The sequence below is a fragment of the Cololabis saira genome, chromosome 1, assembly GCF_033807715.1.
Source record: "Cololabis saira isolate AMF1-May2022 chromosome 1, fColSai1.1, whole genome shotgun sequence".
In the NCBI taxonomy this organism is placed as follows: Eukaryota; Metazoa; Chordata; class Actinopteri; order Beloniformes; family Belonidae; genus Cololabis; species Cololabis saira.
The window spans coordinates 28,108,172-28,126,190 of record NC_084587.1 but is presented as its reverse complement, the minus strand read 5'-3'; the positions used below and the strand labels follow the sequence as shown (position 1 = coordinate 28,126,190).

Sequence of the window (18,019 nt, the reverse complement as noted above, 5' to 3'; positions counted from 1 at the left end):
CATATAAAGATATTTCATTAAAGCAAGTCGGACATGACTCTGCAGATGGCATAAATTCCTGATGTCTTTTAAAGACATTTCAGTAGCCTAAACCGTGTCCATGTGCTCTTGGGGACATCTGACCGTGTTCAGAATAAGCTTATGTAAAATAAAATCTCTCCACTCTCCTCACAAGCCCTGGAGAGAAACTGGGTGCCCCTTGTATTGGTATCGTTTTCTCATACACTGTTTATTCAGGTGGTGGACCCCCGGAGCCACAATCGTGCTGATCAGCATACTTTGGACAGAAGAAAACAAACCCATTACAGACATTCAGCTGACAGCTAAAAGTTGCAAATCTGTACCAGAACCACTGTTTCTTTACTCTGTTTCTTTTTTTCTTTTTTAAAAGAAACTCAAAAACCTACTTAGACCATTTCTTCACTCAGTGGTGAGCTATATTTTTGTTCTCTACATTAAAGAAGAGAAAGGGCAACACATTGGACTATTTAATTAAAAAATCATCATAAAATATTTTATCATACATTCTTTAAAAAAATTCAGTCAGATGAAGGTATACTCAATTTCACAAGCTTGGCTTTTAGTTAACCTTTACTGCTAATTTATGTAGGCTGGACTGTTCTGTAAAAAAAAAAAGAAAAAAATCGTCATGTATATTAATTTATTAAGCATTTATTCCATTTAGGGATATTTTCATCAAAACGGCTGCATTATTGACCCGTCAGGGGTCATTAGTCACGTCTGATTGTAGACAGCATTCTATAATCAAGTTAAATATCAATATGAATACAGACTTTGTTTTCAGTCAGTGTAGTCTAACGTTGCAACACAAACAGTGACCAGTACTAGGACAGAAGATAGTGTTTTGCTTATGGATATAGTGACAAAGAAAGTCTAATCCAATGCAGTTTTTCTTTCAATGTCCAGATGAGGGCGTTGTTGCCTGAGGTGAAATAAGTCATTATCGAATCTCAGCCCTCATCCCTCCCACATGTACCACACACACATTTCCTCTACAAGCTGATATGAGTAAGGCAGTTTTTTAGAGGGAATACGTGTCAAGTCTCATCTGAATTCATGAGTTCATCTGCTCAATGGTTTCTGGTTGTCTTTTTTTTCTTCTTTTTACCTTCATCATGTAGAACACAGAAATTTAGACTGCAGGCAGACCAGTCAAGACTTACTGGTTTACTACAGAATGAGGTTTGTCATTGTCCTGAATACAAGAACGACAGCCATCCTGGGAAGAGACAGTGATTCCAAAATGTACTGCTTACATACAAAAATAATTACTGATTATTCTACCTAGAGGTACATGTTGTGCTTCTTCCACTGACTTTAACTTGCTGGTTAAAAATGTTAGTTCAAAATCCTTAATATGTTACCATTCTTCATTAAGATAATGAAGTTTCAGCTAGCCCAACCAAAAAAAACAACAGGTTTGAGCCTCCCACAAAAAAGAAAAAAAACACACTTCAGTGATTGATATGTGATAGAAATGTATGAAAAAGAATATCTTGGATGATTGTGATCTGAACTTACTTACTTAACTTGCTTTTTACTACATGACATCTTGAAGAAATTGTGTCAAAATGCATCAAATCACATTCAAAAGTCCAAGCACAGATCATTTCAGATCAGACTTACTAAAGTGTATAACTGAGTGTGACCACTTTGTGTGGTATTTTAGCTTAGAAGCAGAGCTTTGCATGGCATCACTAATATTATTGTACTTGGTGTGAGGAAAGGAAGACTCCACACCTGTCATTATTTCTCTACAGTGTAAATAAAACAGACAGGGAAATGAGAGAGACCAGGGAAAGAGGGTGGATGAGGCAGGTGTGGTCAACTGTGGATGGAAATCAAATGGATTTACAAAAAGGGGAAGAAGGTCAGGAAACAAACTAATAAAACTCCCACTTTTAATATTGCCATGGACACCTCTGATAGTGCTGATGTTCAGTCATATATAGCAGAGCTTTGTGTGTAAGATGGGGGAGAAAGGCGGCAGGGGCTATGATGTTATATATAATCTTCCAACCCAAAGTAAAATGTAAAAAGTATTTTTTTTCTTTTTCTTTTTTTTTTGCGTGTGCAAAAACTAAAAATTAAATATGATATGGTCATAGTGAGTCTTGATATTTGGCAAATAGAACCTTAGATGAACTACAAATAACATTATTCTCCATTCTATCCTTTGTTGAGCCTATAAGGACCCTTAAAGAAAATATAATCATGTGGGCAAGACTAAGCACCTCCCTTTACTTCTTCCAGAGGTGCTAGTCTTAAACAAGTAATTTTGAAAAGAAACACCAACCTGGAAAAACTCTGAACAATCTAGAGTTTACCCTATTACCCATGGAATGCTAAGTTATACAAAAACACCAAAAGTTACATCTCAAATCCTACAGGCCTCACTGACCATGTTAAATGTAAAAAAAACAAAACATCAACAACAAAAAAAACACCACTGGCAGTATAATTAGAAGAAAACTGAACATTAATGGTTTGTTTGTAAGTGTTGCCAGGAGAAAGCCTTTTCTGTATAAAAAGAACATGGAGGCACCTTCATACAACTGAGGTTAGCAAAACTGCATATGGACAAAATGCACAACCACTGAAATGTTATCATCTGAACAGAAGAGGCCAAAGTGGAGTTATTTGGTCGTAATGTCCAGCTCTATGTTTGGCAAAAACTAAACACAATATTTCAGCAGATGTCCTTTATTAAGCAGGACTGTGGGCAAGTGATGATTTGGGCTTATTTTGCAGATGAGAGAACTGGGAATCTTAAAGGGGACCTATTATGGCATTTAATGTCTATTTTAAACAGGCCTTGAATGTCTTAAAAACAAGCTTTTAATTGTTTTTGCTAAATAAATTAGAAATTCAGCCTCTGGGCCATGTCTTTATCTTTACCGTTTCTATCCTCATTCTCTATGAGGGATTCTGAGTGGGCGGGGAGGCTATGATAATGAGGAACTGTGCTGATTGGCTGCCTGAATGACGCGATACCCCGCTATGAAAAAATGGCGGAAGCTCCGGCTGGCGGAGTTAAGCCTGAATTATGGTTCTGCGTTAAATCGACGCAACCGTAGGCTCTGCGTTGGTGTAACGCGGAACCATAAATCAGCCTTTACACCGTGTCATGCATGCGATGCGAGCGAGCATCAGCGACAAAATCAATTCCATTGCTTTATTTTCTATTGGCCGCAGCGACGCAGCGACGCAGCGCTGCGCAGCACGACACAGCGCTGCGCAGCACGACACAGCGCTGCGCAGCACGACACAGCGCGCCGTTTTGAGCTGAACATTTGTCGGACGCCCAGCTTCTATTTTCTTCCTGTCGCTCGCGTTGAAAGCCGGTTGAAAGCGCTGTAGGAAACGGTCACGGATGGGGAACGGCTGATCCAGTTAGTTGAAATGAGAAGTTATCTCTATGATACCTCCTCATTTCACTACAAAAACCTCAATAAAGTGGCAGCTGGCTGGAGGGAGATGGACAGAGAGCATCCGATGTCACGCAGTGCGATGCGATAGTCGGACGCTTGCATGCAGTTAGGACACGGTGTTTAGTTGTGGGCGTGGTCTCACGCATCGGAGGCCAACCTCTGACGTGACTTCACGACAGCAGCAGAATCTGAACGGCTCGTAGAAGTCACATGACACTGGACGGCTCATCCGGGCGGCTGTACAGACACTGCAGAATTTGGTTGCTTTCCTCCTTCTCTGAGTTGGCAGGCTGAGGGGAGACCACTTTATATATGTTAAAGCAAGAAAAAACGTGTTTTTCATAATAGGTCCCCTTTAAGGGTGTCCCAGAAACAAACAATCAAAACTGGATCATACAATAGGACAATGATCTGAGGCACACCAGTTTAATCTTCAATGAGAATGGCTGAAAAAGGACCAAATTAAGGTTTTGGAATAGTCTACTCAATATACAGACCTTATCCCAACTGAAATGCTTGGCACCTTAAGAGGACTTTGCACACGTGAGTCCTTCAACTTATTGCTACTAAAGCTGGATCCACAAGCTACTGAATCATGGGGTACATTGTTTTGTCCACTATTTGTTTGGTACCAAATAGATCATGGGAATGTGGAAAAGTAATATGTAGTTATTGTTGAAGAGGTTGCATTCGCCTGATGCTGAAGACCCAGTGGGATCTGATTAAACGTAGGATCAAAAATGCCAACATGACTAGCTGTTACCTGCGGACAATTTCAGCTGATACATAACAAGAGAAGCTTGAATAGCTGGGAAGATATATATAGCTGAGAAGAAGGGATTTAAAAAAATCTCTTTAGTACAATGAATGTAATTAAAGTGCTGGAATGACTTGATGCCAGGTTTCTGTGCACACCAGACGTCTGCAAGAAGCTTTGTGTTTGGACAACTGTGAGGAAAGGACCTTCTTCAATCGCTTCCCCACCAGTGAAACACTGTTTTTGAAATTATGGCATTGTGGTTAAATTCCACCCGAGTATAGGGACTGTGTCCAAACAAAGATGGCTTTGCATAAACTCAATTGGGCAAGTACGGAAGTGTCTCTGTACTCTGTCCACGTGGAACTTATGATGAGCACAACTCAATTAAAGGGGGAGAAGAAGGATGGTTTGGAGGATTGGGTGTACTTTGTGTAGGTGAAGTGAGGAGTTGCTAAAGGCTGATTTATGGTACCGCGTTACACCAACGCAGTACCCTACGGCGTAGGTAGGCTCTAATTCAGGCATAAGGGTGGGGTGGTTTGCTAAAATCTCCCTCCAGCTCATCTGCTCTCAGTGGGGCGTGTCCCACCATTGCAAAGAAAAGTCCCAGTCCTACAGCTCTTGCTTGGCAGCGAGGATTTGCGGCCAGGGGATAATATTCATCATCAGCATCATCTGTCAAGAGCACCGCAGCTCTCTCTCTCTCTCTGTCTCTCTCTGTCTCTCTCTGTCTCTCTTTCTATCACTCCCTCGCACACCCCTCAGTCTCTGTCCTCCTCTCTCATCAAGCCCAGCGTTTTTCCTCCTCTTCTCTCTGCTTGCCACACGACCACCACCACCATGTCCTCGGACGGAGACCTGCTGCGGATCCCCCTGGGTCTCATCAACAGCGCCGGCAAGTACCTGACGGCGGAGACCTTCGGCTTCAAGATCAACGCGTCGGCCAGCAGCCTGAAGAAGAAGCAGACGTGGACCCTGGAGCAGACCGGGGAGGACGGCAGCGTGGTGTTCCTGCTGTCGCACCTGGGCCGCTACCTGGGCACGGACAAGGACGGCAACGTGAGCGCGGACAGCGAGACGCGCGGCCGGGACTGCCGGCTGGTGGTGTCGGCCCACGAGGACGGGCGGTGGTCGCTGCGGTCCGAGCCGCACGGCCGCTGCCTCGCCGGCAGCGAGGACCGCATCTGCTTCGCGCAGAGCGGCGCGTCCCCGGCGGAGCGCTGGAGCGTCCACCTGGCCGTGCACCCGCAGGTCAGCCTGTACAGCCTGGCGCGGAAGCGCTACGCGCACCTGAGCGCGCAGCGCGGAGAGGTGTGCGCGGACCGGGACGCGCCCTGGGGGTTCGACTCCCTGGTGACGCTGGTGTACCGGGACCAGCGCTACCACCTGCAGACCTCCGACAACCGCTTCCTGCGCACTGACGGCGGCCTGGCCGCAGCCACGGACCCGGACACCACCGGCTTCATGCTGGAGTTCCGCTCCGGCAAGGTCGCCTTCCGCGACCGCGACGGGCGCTACCTGGCCCCCGGGGGCCCCGCCGGCACCGTCAAGTGCGGGAAGGGCAGCCGGGTCGGGAAGGATGAGCTGTTTGGGCTGGAGCGCAGCCACGCGCAGGTGGTGCTGACTGCTGGCAATGAGAGGAACGTCTCCACCAGGCAAGGTGAGGCTCTGACTGCGGCTGCAGAAACCTCCCCAAAAAACGGAGATGGAGACGGTTTTTTTTTTTGGAACTTAATTTTTATTTAGTTTCAACAACAATACACCACATACATTTTCTTCTTTCTTTTTCCTTTTTTCAGCTGCATACAACATCTGTACACATTATACAAGAGAAAAACAACAACATAATTATTCACTCCAAAATATACCTATATAATAACAAACCCATAAATTAGAAAAAAAAAAGAAAAAATAGTAAAGTCAATAATAATAATTGTCCACTCCAAGGCACAACGGTGTGTATAGAAAGCAGGCACCATATTTATTCTAGGAAAAATTGGCTATTGGCAAATCTGTGTACAGAGGGAATACAGTAAGAATTAGGCAGGTGGGCCGAGCAACATTGGGTAATAGACCTCATTGTATTAATAAAGCCATTACAGGGCTCCACCGCTTAATAAAGGTAGATTTTTGGAGATGGAGACGTTTTAAGGCTGATTTATGGTCCCGCGTTAAATCGACGCAGAACCTACGCCGTAGGCTCTGCGTCGATTTAACGCGGAACCACAAATCAGCCTTTACAGTTTAATGAAGCCAATGCAAAACTTCACACGCACCATGAATGCAGCTGTTGTAGGATTGTGATACATGTCGGTATTGGTGGCGGGGGGGAGTGCCAAACCTATAATAGAGTCATGTTACTGCATTTTCTCTGCACCATGTGCTTTTCATTATCATGCTCTCGACGTGTCCCCTCCCTCCCTTTGGCCAGTCCATGCTTGGATCAACATTTTGCATTCTGCAGTAATTCTACCCCTGCATTGTGTGGCTGCTGGTCCTGGGTCGGAGTCAGTCATTTACTTATCACAGAATATGCTCAGAATAGACTTGAAATCAGGACACTAGGCTTGTTTTGGAGACAAAGGGATAAGATGGAGGGGGATGAAATGAAAAGAGGCCACAGTGTGAGCTGTGACTTGGAGAATTTTGACTCAATATCTCTTGTCGCCACTCAGTCTCAGCCAGCTTCTGTTTCCATGCACATGAGACTGATCACTAGGTTATCCATGAAGTCGATATACATGAATGTTTTCTCTCTCTCTCTCTCTCTCTCTCTCTCTCTCTCTCTCTCTCTCTCTCTCTCTCTCTCTCTCTCTCTCTCTCTCTCTCTCTCTCTCTCTCTCTCTCTCTCTCTCCTCCCTCTCTCTCTCTCTCTCTCTCTCTCTCTCTCTCTCTCTCTTGTGTGTGTGTAATGAGTTCAGTGGCTTGTGACCTGCATTGGGCTGATTTCACACAGACATTGATGTGTGGCTTTGATCTAAAAAAAGAGATTTCATTTGAAAATCTAAATGTATTTGTTGCACAGTGCTGTTTTACTCCTGATTTCTTACCAAAGCACCACAAAAAACATAGAGTTCGTTGACAAATTTAAAATTTACAAAGACATTTAACTTAGAAAATGCAGTGACGATCGTAAAAGTAATTACATCAGGTTGATCTTATTGCTCGCTTCACAAAATTATTAATAAATCACAAAATATGACTCATATTTTCTTCCTCTTTGTCACCTGATCCTACTTGGTAATACCATGGTATTACACAATGGTAAGAAAGACTACATGAACCTCCTGGAATCAAATGGTTTTCTGTATTGATTTACCATTACAATAATAGAATAGAATAAAAATAGAACCCTAACCCTTCTTGCCATTTTACACATGTACCGTGAGTTATACATACATACAATGAAACTGAAAGCATCTCATTCTTTAGTGCAACACGTAACACATTAAAAAAAAGAATTAATTAAATAAAAGACAAATACAATGTCCTTAATCTGATAACATACACATAGTTATAATTTCTTACGTCATTATTGAATTCATCCATTTAACAAACATTGTTGGTGGAGAGGCAGGGGGACACCATGGACAGGTCATCGCAGGGCACTTTATGAGGCCTATAGGGGAAAAAAACCTTCATGATAATGTCAGGGTGCAATAACCCTCCTAAGAGTTGAAGCCAAGGTACCAAAGATGAGGTGACGAAAAAGAGCTCAGGCTTTAAATAGAGATGCTATGGAATGACCTCAAAACAGCCGTTCACATCCTTCAAATGTGAGCTGAAACAGTTCCTAAAGGAATGGTTAAAAGAGTTCCTGAATCCTCACAGGTCTGATTCAAAGCTACTAACAGCATCTGCTTGAAGTCATTGTTGCTAAAGGAGGTTGGATCAGCTATTGATGAAAGAAACCAGAACTTACAGCTGAACATTCTTAGTTTTATATGTTAAAGCACAACTGTTTATTATAGTGACTTCGATCAGACTATATTTATGGCAAATTAATGCCAACAGCTGTTGGTGTTTATAAGATGTCCACATTCTTTTCTTGCCTCTATGTAACTAAAGCTAGACATGTTATGTTTTGGTCTACCATTATTGTGAAATTCCTTAACGTAATTGAAATGTTCTTGAGTGCCAAGTGTATAGACACTTAAATTGCTTCTTTTATAACGGCTCCTGAACTGTGACCATAATTGCGTCTGAGGGACAACACATGCAGTTTAAAGTCAGGACTATGGACCTCATTACGCATCTTTGCTTTCTTTTTTTTTGTTAAAAAGAAGCACCAGTGTTTATGAATTTATTTCGAAACTATACGGATTCAGAAATATGTGGGTACCTTTATTATATAGTAACAACCGGAGTCATGTTGATTGGATGAGACAAAAGAATACAATACAATACAGCACTGCGATTGGCTTTTTCCCTCTCAGACACAAGTCGAGTCTGTGAATAGTCAAATTTCTCAGTTTCAGATTAAATAGTTTAAGTTTCTTGTTTTTATGTCTCTTTTTATTTTAGTTTTTAAACACAGTTTATCTGTGAAGAGCCAGCCTAAATACAGTATGTTTAAAACCCCATGACTTTGGATTTATACCCAACCAAATGAAAAGACAAATCCTACCAGCAGGTTTTTATTCCCATCTAAGAGCTCGTAAAAACTGAAATATGAGTCTTAGAGCTTAAAGTGAACTCATCACATGGCTTTCATTTTCCAGTAAAGAGCCTAAAACAGTAAATCATCAAACTAACTGGAAGGACAATGAAACAGTCACACAATTGCCTAACGGACAATAATAACAAGATGTGCAATATCTGTCTACCTCATAAACATCCTACCTGCTTTTTTTTTGCACTGTTTCTCTTTCTTTCTCATACTGCACTACTTTTATTTTCATTCCAATGTATATACTGTTTATATTTTGTAATTATATATTTTTTACTTTTTTTACCCTTTCGCTGCATGTATGTGTTGTGTGTACTGCTGCTGCACAAAGCGAATTTTCCCGCTGAGGGAGGAATAAAGGACAATCTAATCTAATCGAATTGAAATGGTGAAACAATTATCCATCCATTCATCCATCCATCATCCATTATCTCCACCCTCTTCAAGTTTGCTGGAGCCAATCCCAGCTCTCTTCGTGTGAAAGGCAGGGGTCCATACGGGACAGGTCGTCAGTGCGTGAAACAATACCTGTTTTTAACCTCAAATACTATACAAATATTATTAATGTTCTACTTGTTTACAAAATTAAATCTATGACATTTTCATTAAGTAGTCATACAACATATTTCGTTGTATGTCGTCATTTTAATTTGAAAACTACATAGTAAAGAAATCTGTTGGATAAATGCATTGAAATTGGAACTACAATAAAATGTAATAACCTGTAAGTATCTACAGTATGTATCTAAAAATAGACAATGTTTTTGAGGCTCTTCAGCCTTTCTACCACTTTTCCCTTTAGATGTTCACACCAGAGATCATGCAGACGCAGCTAACATGGTAAAATCCAGCTGTACCACTGACTTAAATAAACTGGCAGAATATATGCATATTACAAATGATAATAAATTAAAAGATAAACATTTTTTTTCAGGCTCTGACAAATGGAAATGTCTTTTAACGTGCACTCTACCACATGTCCAGCAGGGGGCGAATCTACTGGTTGCAAAAATGGAAGGCGTGGCAAAGCGGAAAAGCCTGACCAGCCTTGTCATTGACTTTAGAAATAATTCTCTCGTGTGACATGGGGCTGGTACACCTGCTATTCAAATCCATTTCCACTGGTACAAAATGTATTGGACCAATCATAATGGGGTGGAGGTGGATTTTTTATGATGATTGATGGCTGAAGACACTTTGGATCAACAAGTTTTTAGAGAATAACCAACGACAACAGTCATTCATTGGTATTGCTACTCCACAGCACACCATTTGACACTGGTCTGGTTGGTGCTCTGCCTTGGTCACATGCTTTGGTTTAATGATTATCCAATGGCAGTTTATTCTGCACCCGTTGGTAACACCCCCTGGAAAACTAAATCTACAGAGATTTAGAGTCAGACGTCTTAAAAGAGGTTAAATGAGGATCACGTCCTCCTGGTCCACACAGTAATAATAATCCAAAGGATAGTACACCTACAGCTGTGGAGAGCCATGCTAATCCCCAAAGATGATTTACATCTTCAAAATCTGACCGAACAACTGCCCATAAAACCAGACAAGCAAACTATGGCTCCCATTTGGCATGCTTTGTTAACCAGCAGTTTGAAGAAGAAGAAGAAAAAAGACTAATTAAGTAAATAATGCATTCTTTTTCTGCCTGCCATTAGCTTAACTCATGTTTCAAGCTATGATAAGCTTGATAAATCAATGCTTGAAACAGACAGATTTTGCATTCAGGGGGTTTATGAAATAAGTAGATGTCTAAAATAGACATTTTCAGGGAAAGAGGTGCAAAATACAGCTTAAAGTAGAAGCATGAGTTATACATGACAATCACTTTAAGTGTTTGCTGTGTTACTCCAATTCTGCTCAATGTGTGATGTATATGAGGAGCTTGTCCATGAAAGGTTAATAAAATGTTGAAATTATAACATCCTCTATTGGCCTACTGTTCCAACAGCGTTCTCACATTAGCAAGATCTGATTCTGTTGTTCCATAGATCTAATGGTACATGACTTTGCAGGATTCACTACCACAGAGTTCAGCCAAAGTACCGTACACTCAAGATTTATTAGGTACACCTTGCTAGTACCGGGTTGGATCCCCTTTTGCCTTCAGAACTGACTCAATCCTTTGTGGCATAGATTCAACAAGGTACTGAAAACATTGCTCAGAGAGATCTGGTGACTGTGGAGGCCATTTGAATACAGTGAACTCATGTTCAAGCAGATGTTTAGCAGATGCCAATCATTCACTTAAAAACGACAGAATAGGATGCTGGCTTTGGTTGAGCATGCACCTTTCTAGTTTATTTTTCACCCTGTGAACACTTGGTCTGAACACTTGGCTTTTAAATGTACAATCCTCATTTCATTGCTTTAGGCTCTACACCTCCAGAGATCCATTATAAATAGAGACATGAACATATTCACACGTTGCATTTCCTGTTGATCAACCTTATCGCAAGCAGAGAATATAGGACATACCTCTGATGTTTAGGGGACTATGAAAGGAAACTCCATGAATTACAGAAGAGAGAGTTTTAATCCTCCAGAGATAAATTAAAGCTGACTGCAGATTATCTAATTTTCTAGGCATTGACCTGTCAGCCAATCAGGATGAGGAAGGAGACCAGGAAGTATTCCAGTTGGAGATGAGCCGTGAAGACAAGAAGTGCGCCTTCAGAGCTGCTGCAGGAAAATACTGGACACTGACAGCAGCTGGAGGACTGCAATGCACCGCTTCCACCAAGTAACCACATAGACATACAAACACATATTCCCTGCACAATATTGGATCTCTTACACAAAACAACTAATTCTGTTTTGTCTGGGCATTCTTCAGGTCCGAAAATAGCTACTTTGAACTGGAATGGCGCGATGGTCGTGTGTGTCTTCGTGCAGCCAACGGCAAGTATGTGATCGCGAAGAAGAACGGGCAACTGGCGGCTACTGTTGACAATGCAGGTCAGTCACGTTTTACGCTCACTATAAGGTCATGAGGTCCAAGAGCTAAAGCAGCTAATTACAACTAATAATGCTGTTTGACTGAATGGAAAATAAAATATTAATAACAGGCAAAATCATGAGGATAAATTAGGTTTTGAGTCATTATAAAATCCAGTTAGACTGATCTATCTTGTACAACATATCATCAAAAATGTCAAAGAAGCAGCTGTGGAATCCGTCGTGGAATCGCAGTCCTGGTTTACTGGCTGGAGTGTACAGAATCCTTTCCCAGTGATATGGTGTAATCCCCAAGCCCAGATAAATGGGGAATGTCAGGCAAGGGATTCAACATAAAAAACAAACACAGACTGTAAGGAACATGTTGATTTGCTGTGCCGACCTTTTAAAAGGGAAAAAAGCCAAAAAAAAGGTGATTTTGTCTTGGATACAGAAAGAGATTTATTGCCAGGAATGTATGCATGAGGTTAAATGAATAAATAGATATCGGCATGAATGAACAGGTAAGAATGTATCTACAGGTGAATGTAATGTATCCACAGGTAAATAGAAAAAAAAATACTTTATATTCAAACAGCTGCAGGCATCCCCCCTATTAACATCCAGGTTATGTAGCAGCTCTTCCGTGTTAAGCCTGCCCAAATGCCAACCATCTAACTTCCGGATCAAGGCTCATGCGAAACTAAGATTTTTTGTCACCAATCCAGGAGACTTGATATCAAGCATATACATGTATGCATATATGCACAATACTACACAATACTAATATGATTGATTGATAGTCGGGTCAGCCAGGGGCTACTGTAGCTGTTATCACTTCCACATCCTTAATGGTCATGCTATCGCGTTTAGTGACGCCACCATTCATTAGTATTAACCCAGCATGGTCTAAATGCAAATTTTGGCCAAAACTGGTACTGCAGTCACTTTCAAAATATTGTTGAGCGGCGTGTACCCTCCCCCTCCTCCCCCCGACCAGAGGTTGCCAGGTAGGCTGCAGAATGCAGCAGGAACGTAGGCTGCCATGGCTGCGATAATTAGAGCTGAGCTGGCAATCCAGATGCCGAAACATCCGGGTTGCCTTCGTGCCTTCGTGACTTGGTGATTGGGAGATAGGTGGAGGGTGGAGCTTCAGGCCAAAACAAAAAATGACAACATAAACATCAGTTGAGGGCTGCAACTCCTCTTTTTAAACTGGAATATCGTGGTTTGAGTGCTGTTGTCAGTGACATAAGTATTTGAAATGAACATGATTTTTAAATGTCTGTTGACATATCAGGGTCATTTTATGATTCGTTTTATTATTGCTCTTACATACAGCTCCTTTAAGTCAACATGTTAAACGATATATCAAACTATAAACATCTGAACGCAGTTCTGCACTGCGGACACACTATTTCGGTGGGGTTCGGCTGAAGGAGCTAGGAGGAAAACTAACTGTGATTGATGTGCAGTGGGCGGGTTCCCATGGGATTGCTGAGCAACAAGGCTGCGCCCCGTACGGAGAAAAACAGGCTTTAAATCCGGTCTTCAGAAACCAATGGGTCACGTGACCCAATTCTTCATCCATTGTTTTATACAGTCTATGGTCCAGAGACTGTTCTACAAGGAAAAACTGATTTGATGACTTTCAGGCATAGTTAATAAGCTCCATGGTAGCTAGACGTACCTGCTGAGCAAATTAAAATGGTACATTTAGACTTCCAGGGTAACATCTTGATAAAAACTATTGAAAATGTTAACTCCTCAATTTGCACTTTAAAGGAGCATGAGGCAGGATTGAGGCAGGATTTATGAAAAGAAATTCGTATACGTTTCAAGTTTTCTAGTAATAATGTCAGATGAAGCGTTCCAAACCAAAAAGAATGAGCCCTCTTGCATATCTGTCCGTTGCCTTGAACAGGCTGTGTGCTGCAAAATGTGCTGCAATTCTGGGTCCAAATTTCCCGCGCTGTCCTGCGGATGTGACGTCACATGACGCTGCACGTTCTCCTCGTTCTCCCGTGCCGGCTTCACTGTTGGCTGCAGTACCCCCGACGGCCGTCGTTGCGAAGGGGGGCGCTATCGAGTCTCATTTCTTAAAAGGAGCCTCAAGCTTCTTTAAGTCATATTCAGTGGAATTGTTATGGATTGGTGTATGGAACCTGATCAGTCCAGTAAAGCTGACTCGTTAAAAACACTTTGCTGTTTGGGAGACAGTTTACGCCCTAACTATTCACAGAAAATACGTCAACCTACACTGCCACTCTGCTTTTGCAGTTGCATATTTCATGAGAATTGTATGTCATTGGTGTGTAGCCTACTTTTTCCGGACATCTCAGGTGTAGTTCCTTCAAACGCCAGCTCCCAAAAGTTTAGAAACAGTTTTGAAGCACCCCGGTACTTTTTTTTGATGTTGTGAAACACTTTTAAAGTTCTGCTCACTCTTTGAGAGTACATGGGTAATCAGGAGCTTTGACATATTTTGTTTTCATAAACATTTTGACTCTGGCTCATGTGTGTTTTGTTTCATATTCAAGGCTAACATAATTGGTGGTGTATATTTTTTTCATGGCACGGGGAAAGAAAACACAGGCTATAATTAACTTGTTTCTTCAGGGGAGGCTGAACAGTTCCTGATGAAGCTAATTAACCGTCCCCTCATTGTCCTCCGTGGAGAGCATGGTTTCATTGGGGGTCGTAAAGCTGGTTTGCCGACCCTCGACTCCAACCGAGCATCTTATGATGTTTTCCATTTGGAGTTCCATAACGGTGCCTATGCCCTCAAAGGTGAGTGGTTAAATCAGAAGACAGTTAAAATAATGGTTGCATGGAGCAATGGTGTAATTTTAAAGTCTTTCATTTTTTATTTTACAAGTCTAATTGTGCACCTTTTATCATGATTTTATATAAAAAAAGATCTGCTTACAATTAAGTGTAATTACTTTAGTACTTTTTTTAGTCCGGGTTGAGGCAGCTATTTCAGAAAACCATGTCATCATACTATGATATAATGCATAAATCACATAAGGTTAGCATAAGGGGGGAAAAAGGTCTAATATTGACAAAAAAAGGATAGAGTCCAAAGATGATGAGCGTAACATCAGCACTTGAAGTTGCTAAATTAAAAAAGTGCCGTCGACGCACACCGTACAGTGCGCGTCGCCGCGTACCCTACGCCGTAGGCTCTACGTTGGTGTAACGCAGAACCATAAATCAGCCTTTATTCTGGCGAGATCTGAAAAAACTTTGCAACAACGAGCAAGCGAGTGATTATGTACATTCACTGAGTGAATATTATGAAAGTAAAATATGTATTTCTCGCTAGAAATGTAATCAAAAGGCATTTTTATGCAGAAACTAACTCAAAATATTGATTTTATTCACAAAAAAATGAGAAATTTTTTTGTTTGATTCAGTATGCAAATGACGTAAAGCATTCTGGGAAATTTTCTCTGGCCCTCCGTCAGCAAGTCAGCATCTGAAATCCCTAGCTGTGAAGGGCTAGATTCATACACCCTACCCCTCATTATGCCCACTACCCCTATATGCAAAGAGTAATTGCGACACCACTACCCTCACGGGAACGCGCAAAATGTAGGGGTAGGGCGAGGGGGTTTATTGGGACTGGCCCTTAATCTTTTCTCAACCCTTTTTCTCTTGTTTCATTTATATTAGACCAAATGGCTTATCAATGAAGAGATTCTTTCTTTTTATTGCATTCTTTCTACAACTTAGTTTAACTGCATTGTATTTCAGAATAAGTCAATATTCAAAACATACATGATGTAAACAACATTTTATCATTTGAGTCAGTCAATTTAAACCCTCCATCACTTTAGATATCCCAGCTGAGGCCTAAACACAGAGTAAGTCTTATTTATAATCATCTCTGTGACAAAGCAGTGATATTCTAGTATTCATGAGCAACAATATTTGAAACATTTCAATGAAAAATGGGTGAAAGCTTTACATTAACATTCTACATATGTATATTGAGACACCTTGAACCAGCTCCATGCTGTATGTGCATCAGGCTGTAGCGCGTGTGTTGTCTGTGCAGACTCCCAGGGGAAGTACTGGTGTGTTGGAGACGACACAGCGGTTGTGTGCAGCAGCTCCACACCTGTCCAGTTCCTGCTTGAGTTCTGTGACCTCAACAAGATGGCCATCCGTGCTCTTGGGGGGAAATACCTTAAAGGTGACCATGCCGGAGGTCTAAAGGCCAGCGCGGACTCCCTGGACAGCGCCACCCTTTGGGAATACTGAGAATGGACCCTTTATCTGAGGCAATGCTTCATTAAAAGATACTGTAGGTAGCATTTTTTGTTGTTGTTATTTTGTTTTTTGCATACGTGCGGCTGCTTTTGTGTGTACTTGTGTGTTTGTATAGTTGTGACTTAGTTCGGATGGCTGTGTGGTGGAAATTACACTGATAAACTGGACAACATGGCACCAAAACTGATGGGATCAGATTTTTTTTCTAACTATAAACTGTTCTTGCTAGGCTTTTTACTGAAGTTTTGCATTTACAATAACTTGCTGTTTTACTGAATGTCTGGTTGCACATTATTTGTTACACCTCTAGTCACACTTACATATACTTTTAGCTGTGCCTATTTGTGGTGTACCAAATATTTACAATGCTATAACAATGCTATCTCCTGCTTAGTGTCTTACAAATGCTAGTTTCATTCATTTAAACTACAAACTAGATGAAATGATGTCCCTCTGCTGTAAATAATGCTTTATGTGTTGCTAAACGGTTCGAAACATGGTAAACCTAGAAAAGGAAACATGGAAAGGGGGATATATCTGGAAGATCTAACATGGTTTTGTATTTGAACCATCAGGTTTTCTGTGCTCAGTCGCCACTGTGCAGACTGGCAAAATCTCTGTGGCGGTCTATCTTTAGAAAATAGCTAATAGTCAAAAGTTGTCCTTCAACGTCAAATTCCATGGACTTTTCTCTGTAAGCGCAGATGAATGTAAGATTTTCAAATTATATTTATAGACAAAGGAAATAGCAGTGATGGATAAAACCTTTTTAAAGCCACTCTATGTAGCAAATCTCCTCCTGACCACCGCATGGTAGTGTTCAGGTCCGATCTGTTGATAAACGAGATAATGGGCTAATGAGTGGAGTCTTATAATACCACTTTGTCCCACTAGGGGTGCAATTTGTTGTGTCTAACACTAGGAGCTGACACTATTTTTGCTTCTATAACATAGAGTGGCTTTAAAATAAATTATCGAATGAGGTATCATTCTTTGTATCCTTCTTACTTTTAAAGGAATGACAAAGATGTGGTGAGTAAGGTCTGGTTAGCAAACACAGCATTCTTAAATGCACATACTGTAAATACATGCAGATGTGCATTTATACATTAACTCTTACTGTGAAAATATACTAATAATCAGCACAATGATATAGGATTCTCATAAAATGCCAAGAGCACATATTTGTTATGAATTGTATAACTTAGACTGAGAGATGCTGCTTTTCTGTAAACATAATGACACAGTGGTCCCACTGAATGTCATTGTGGCTGTGCCTTTCATATAGTACCCTTGTCTTTTTCATGCTCTTTCATTTGAACCGATTTGATTTTAAATCTCCAATAAAGTTCTCTCTCATGACTCTCATTCATTTATTTTTTCTTTGCTTTGACCAAGTTGTCTTTATGCTAGTTTACCACAGAAAGCTTTATTTCACGGTTTTACCAGATTCAATAGACTTTTATTTAGATATGTTTAGAACTACATTTGCAGACTGTAGCTGAATTTCAGTTGCGCCCCCCTTTAAGATTTATTATAAGGATGATTATCATTTCGTACTTTTCAGTCAATCGTTATTGTCTAAAATTTTGTTTTGTCCATTTCTTTTGGTTAGTGACCAAAGGTTTTTTATAAAAACATGATTAGCCATCCTCACCCTTTTGATTTTGTAGCTTTCTTTAGCAGCTTAGCAGGAAAACAGGTTTTTATATTCCAGTCATTTTCCAGTTTTAATATTTTATTTAAATACATTGTCCTTCCTTTTAGGTTTGAGTGGAATTATACTTTATTTGAGTTTAGAAAATGTAATGAGTATTGCAGATATTGTATTAGATCAAACCCTAACTCCTAATCAGGTATTTTAATCAGAAACCCTTTTGACAGCAATAAAAACAGTAGCAGGCTGCTTGA

At 40.9% G+C, this 18,019-nt stretch overlaps 1 protein-coding gene across 1 annotated transcript; it reads left to right on the top strand.

The window, feature by feature from the left end:
- Positions 1-4,928: 4,928 nt before the first annotated feature.
- Positions 4,929-16,477, top strand: LOC133451989 (fascin-like). The gene is made up of 5 exons (XM_061731170.1): positions 4,929-5,872; positions 11,480-11,636; positions 11,730-11,851; positions 14,450-14,620; positions 15,894-16,477. Exons 1-5 carry the CDS (start codon positions 5,053-5,055, stop codon positions 16,097-16,099), a joined length of 1,476 nt encoding a protein of 491 aa, XP_061587154.1. The 5' UTR covers positions 4,929-5,052; the 3' UTR covers positions 16,100-16,477.
- Positions 16,478-18,019: the final 1,542 nt, after the last annotated feature.

Bases quoted from the DNA above. Each gene is read 5' to 3' on its own strand.
- LOC133451989 (XM_061731170.1), top strand. From the start codon at position 5,053: ATGTCCTCGGACGGAGACCTGCTGCGGATCCCCCTGGGTCTCATCAAC. The intron at 11,852-14,449 runs GTCAGTCACGTT...TTGTTTCTTCAG, and splicing joins GGCTACTGTTGACAATGCAG to GGGAGGCTGAACAGTTCCTG. The intron at 14,621-15,893 runs GTGAGTGGTTAA...TTGTCTGTGCAG, and splicing joins CGGTGCCTATGCCCTCAAAG to ACTCCCAGGGGAAGTACTGG.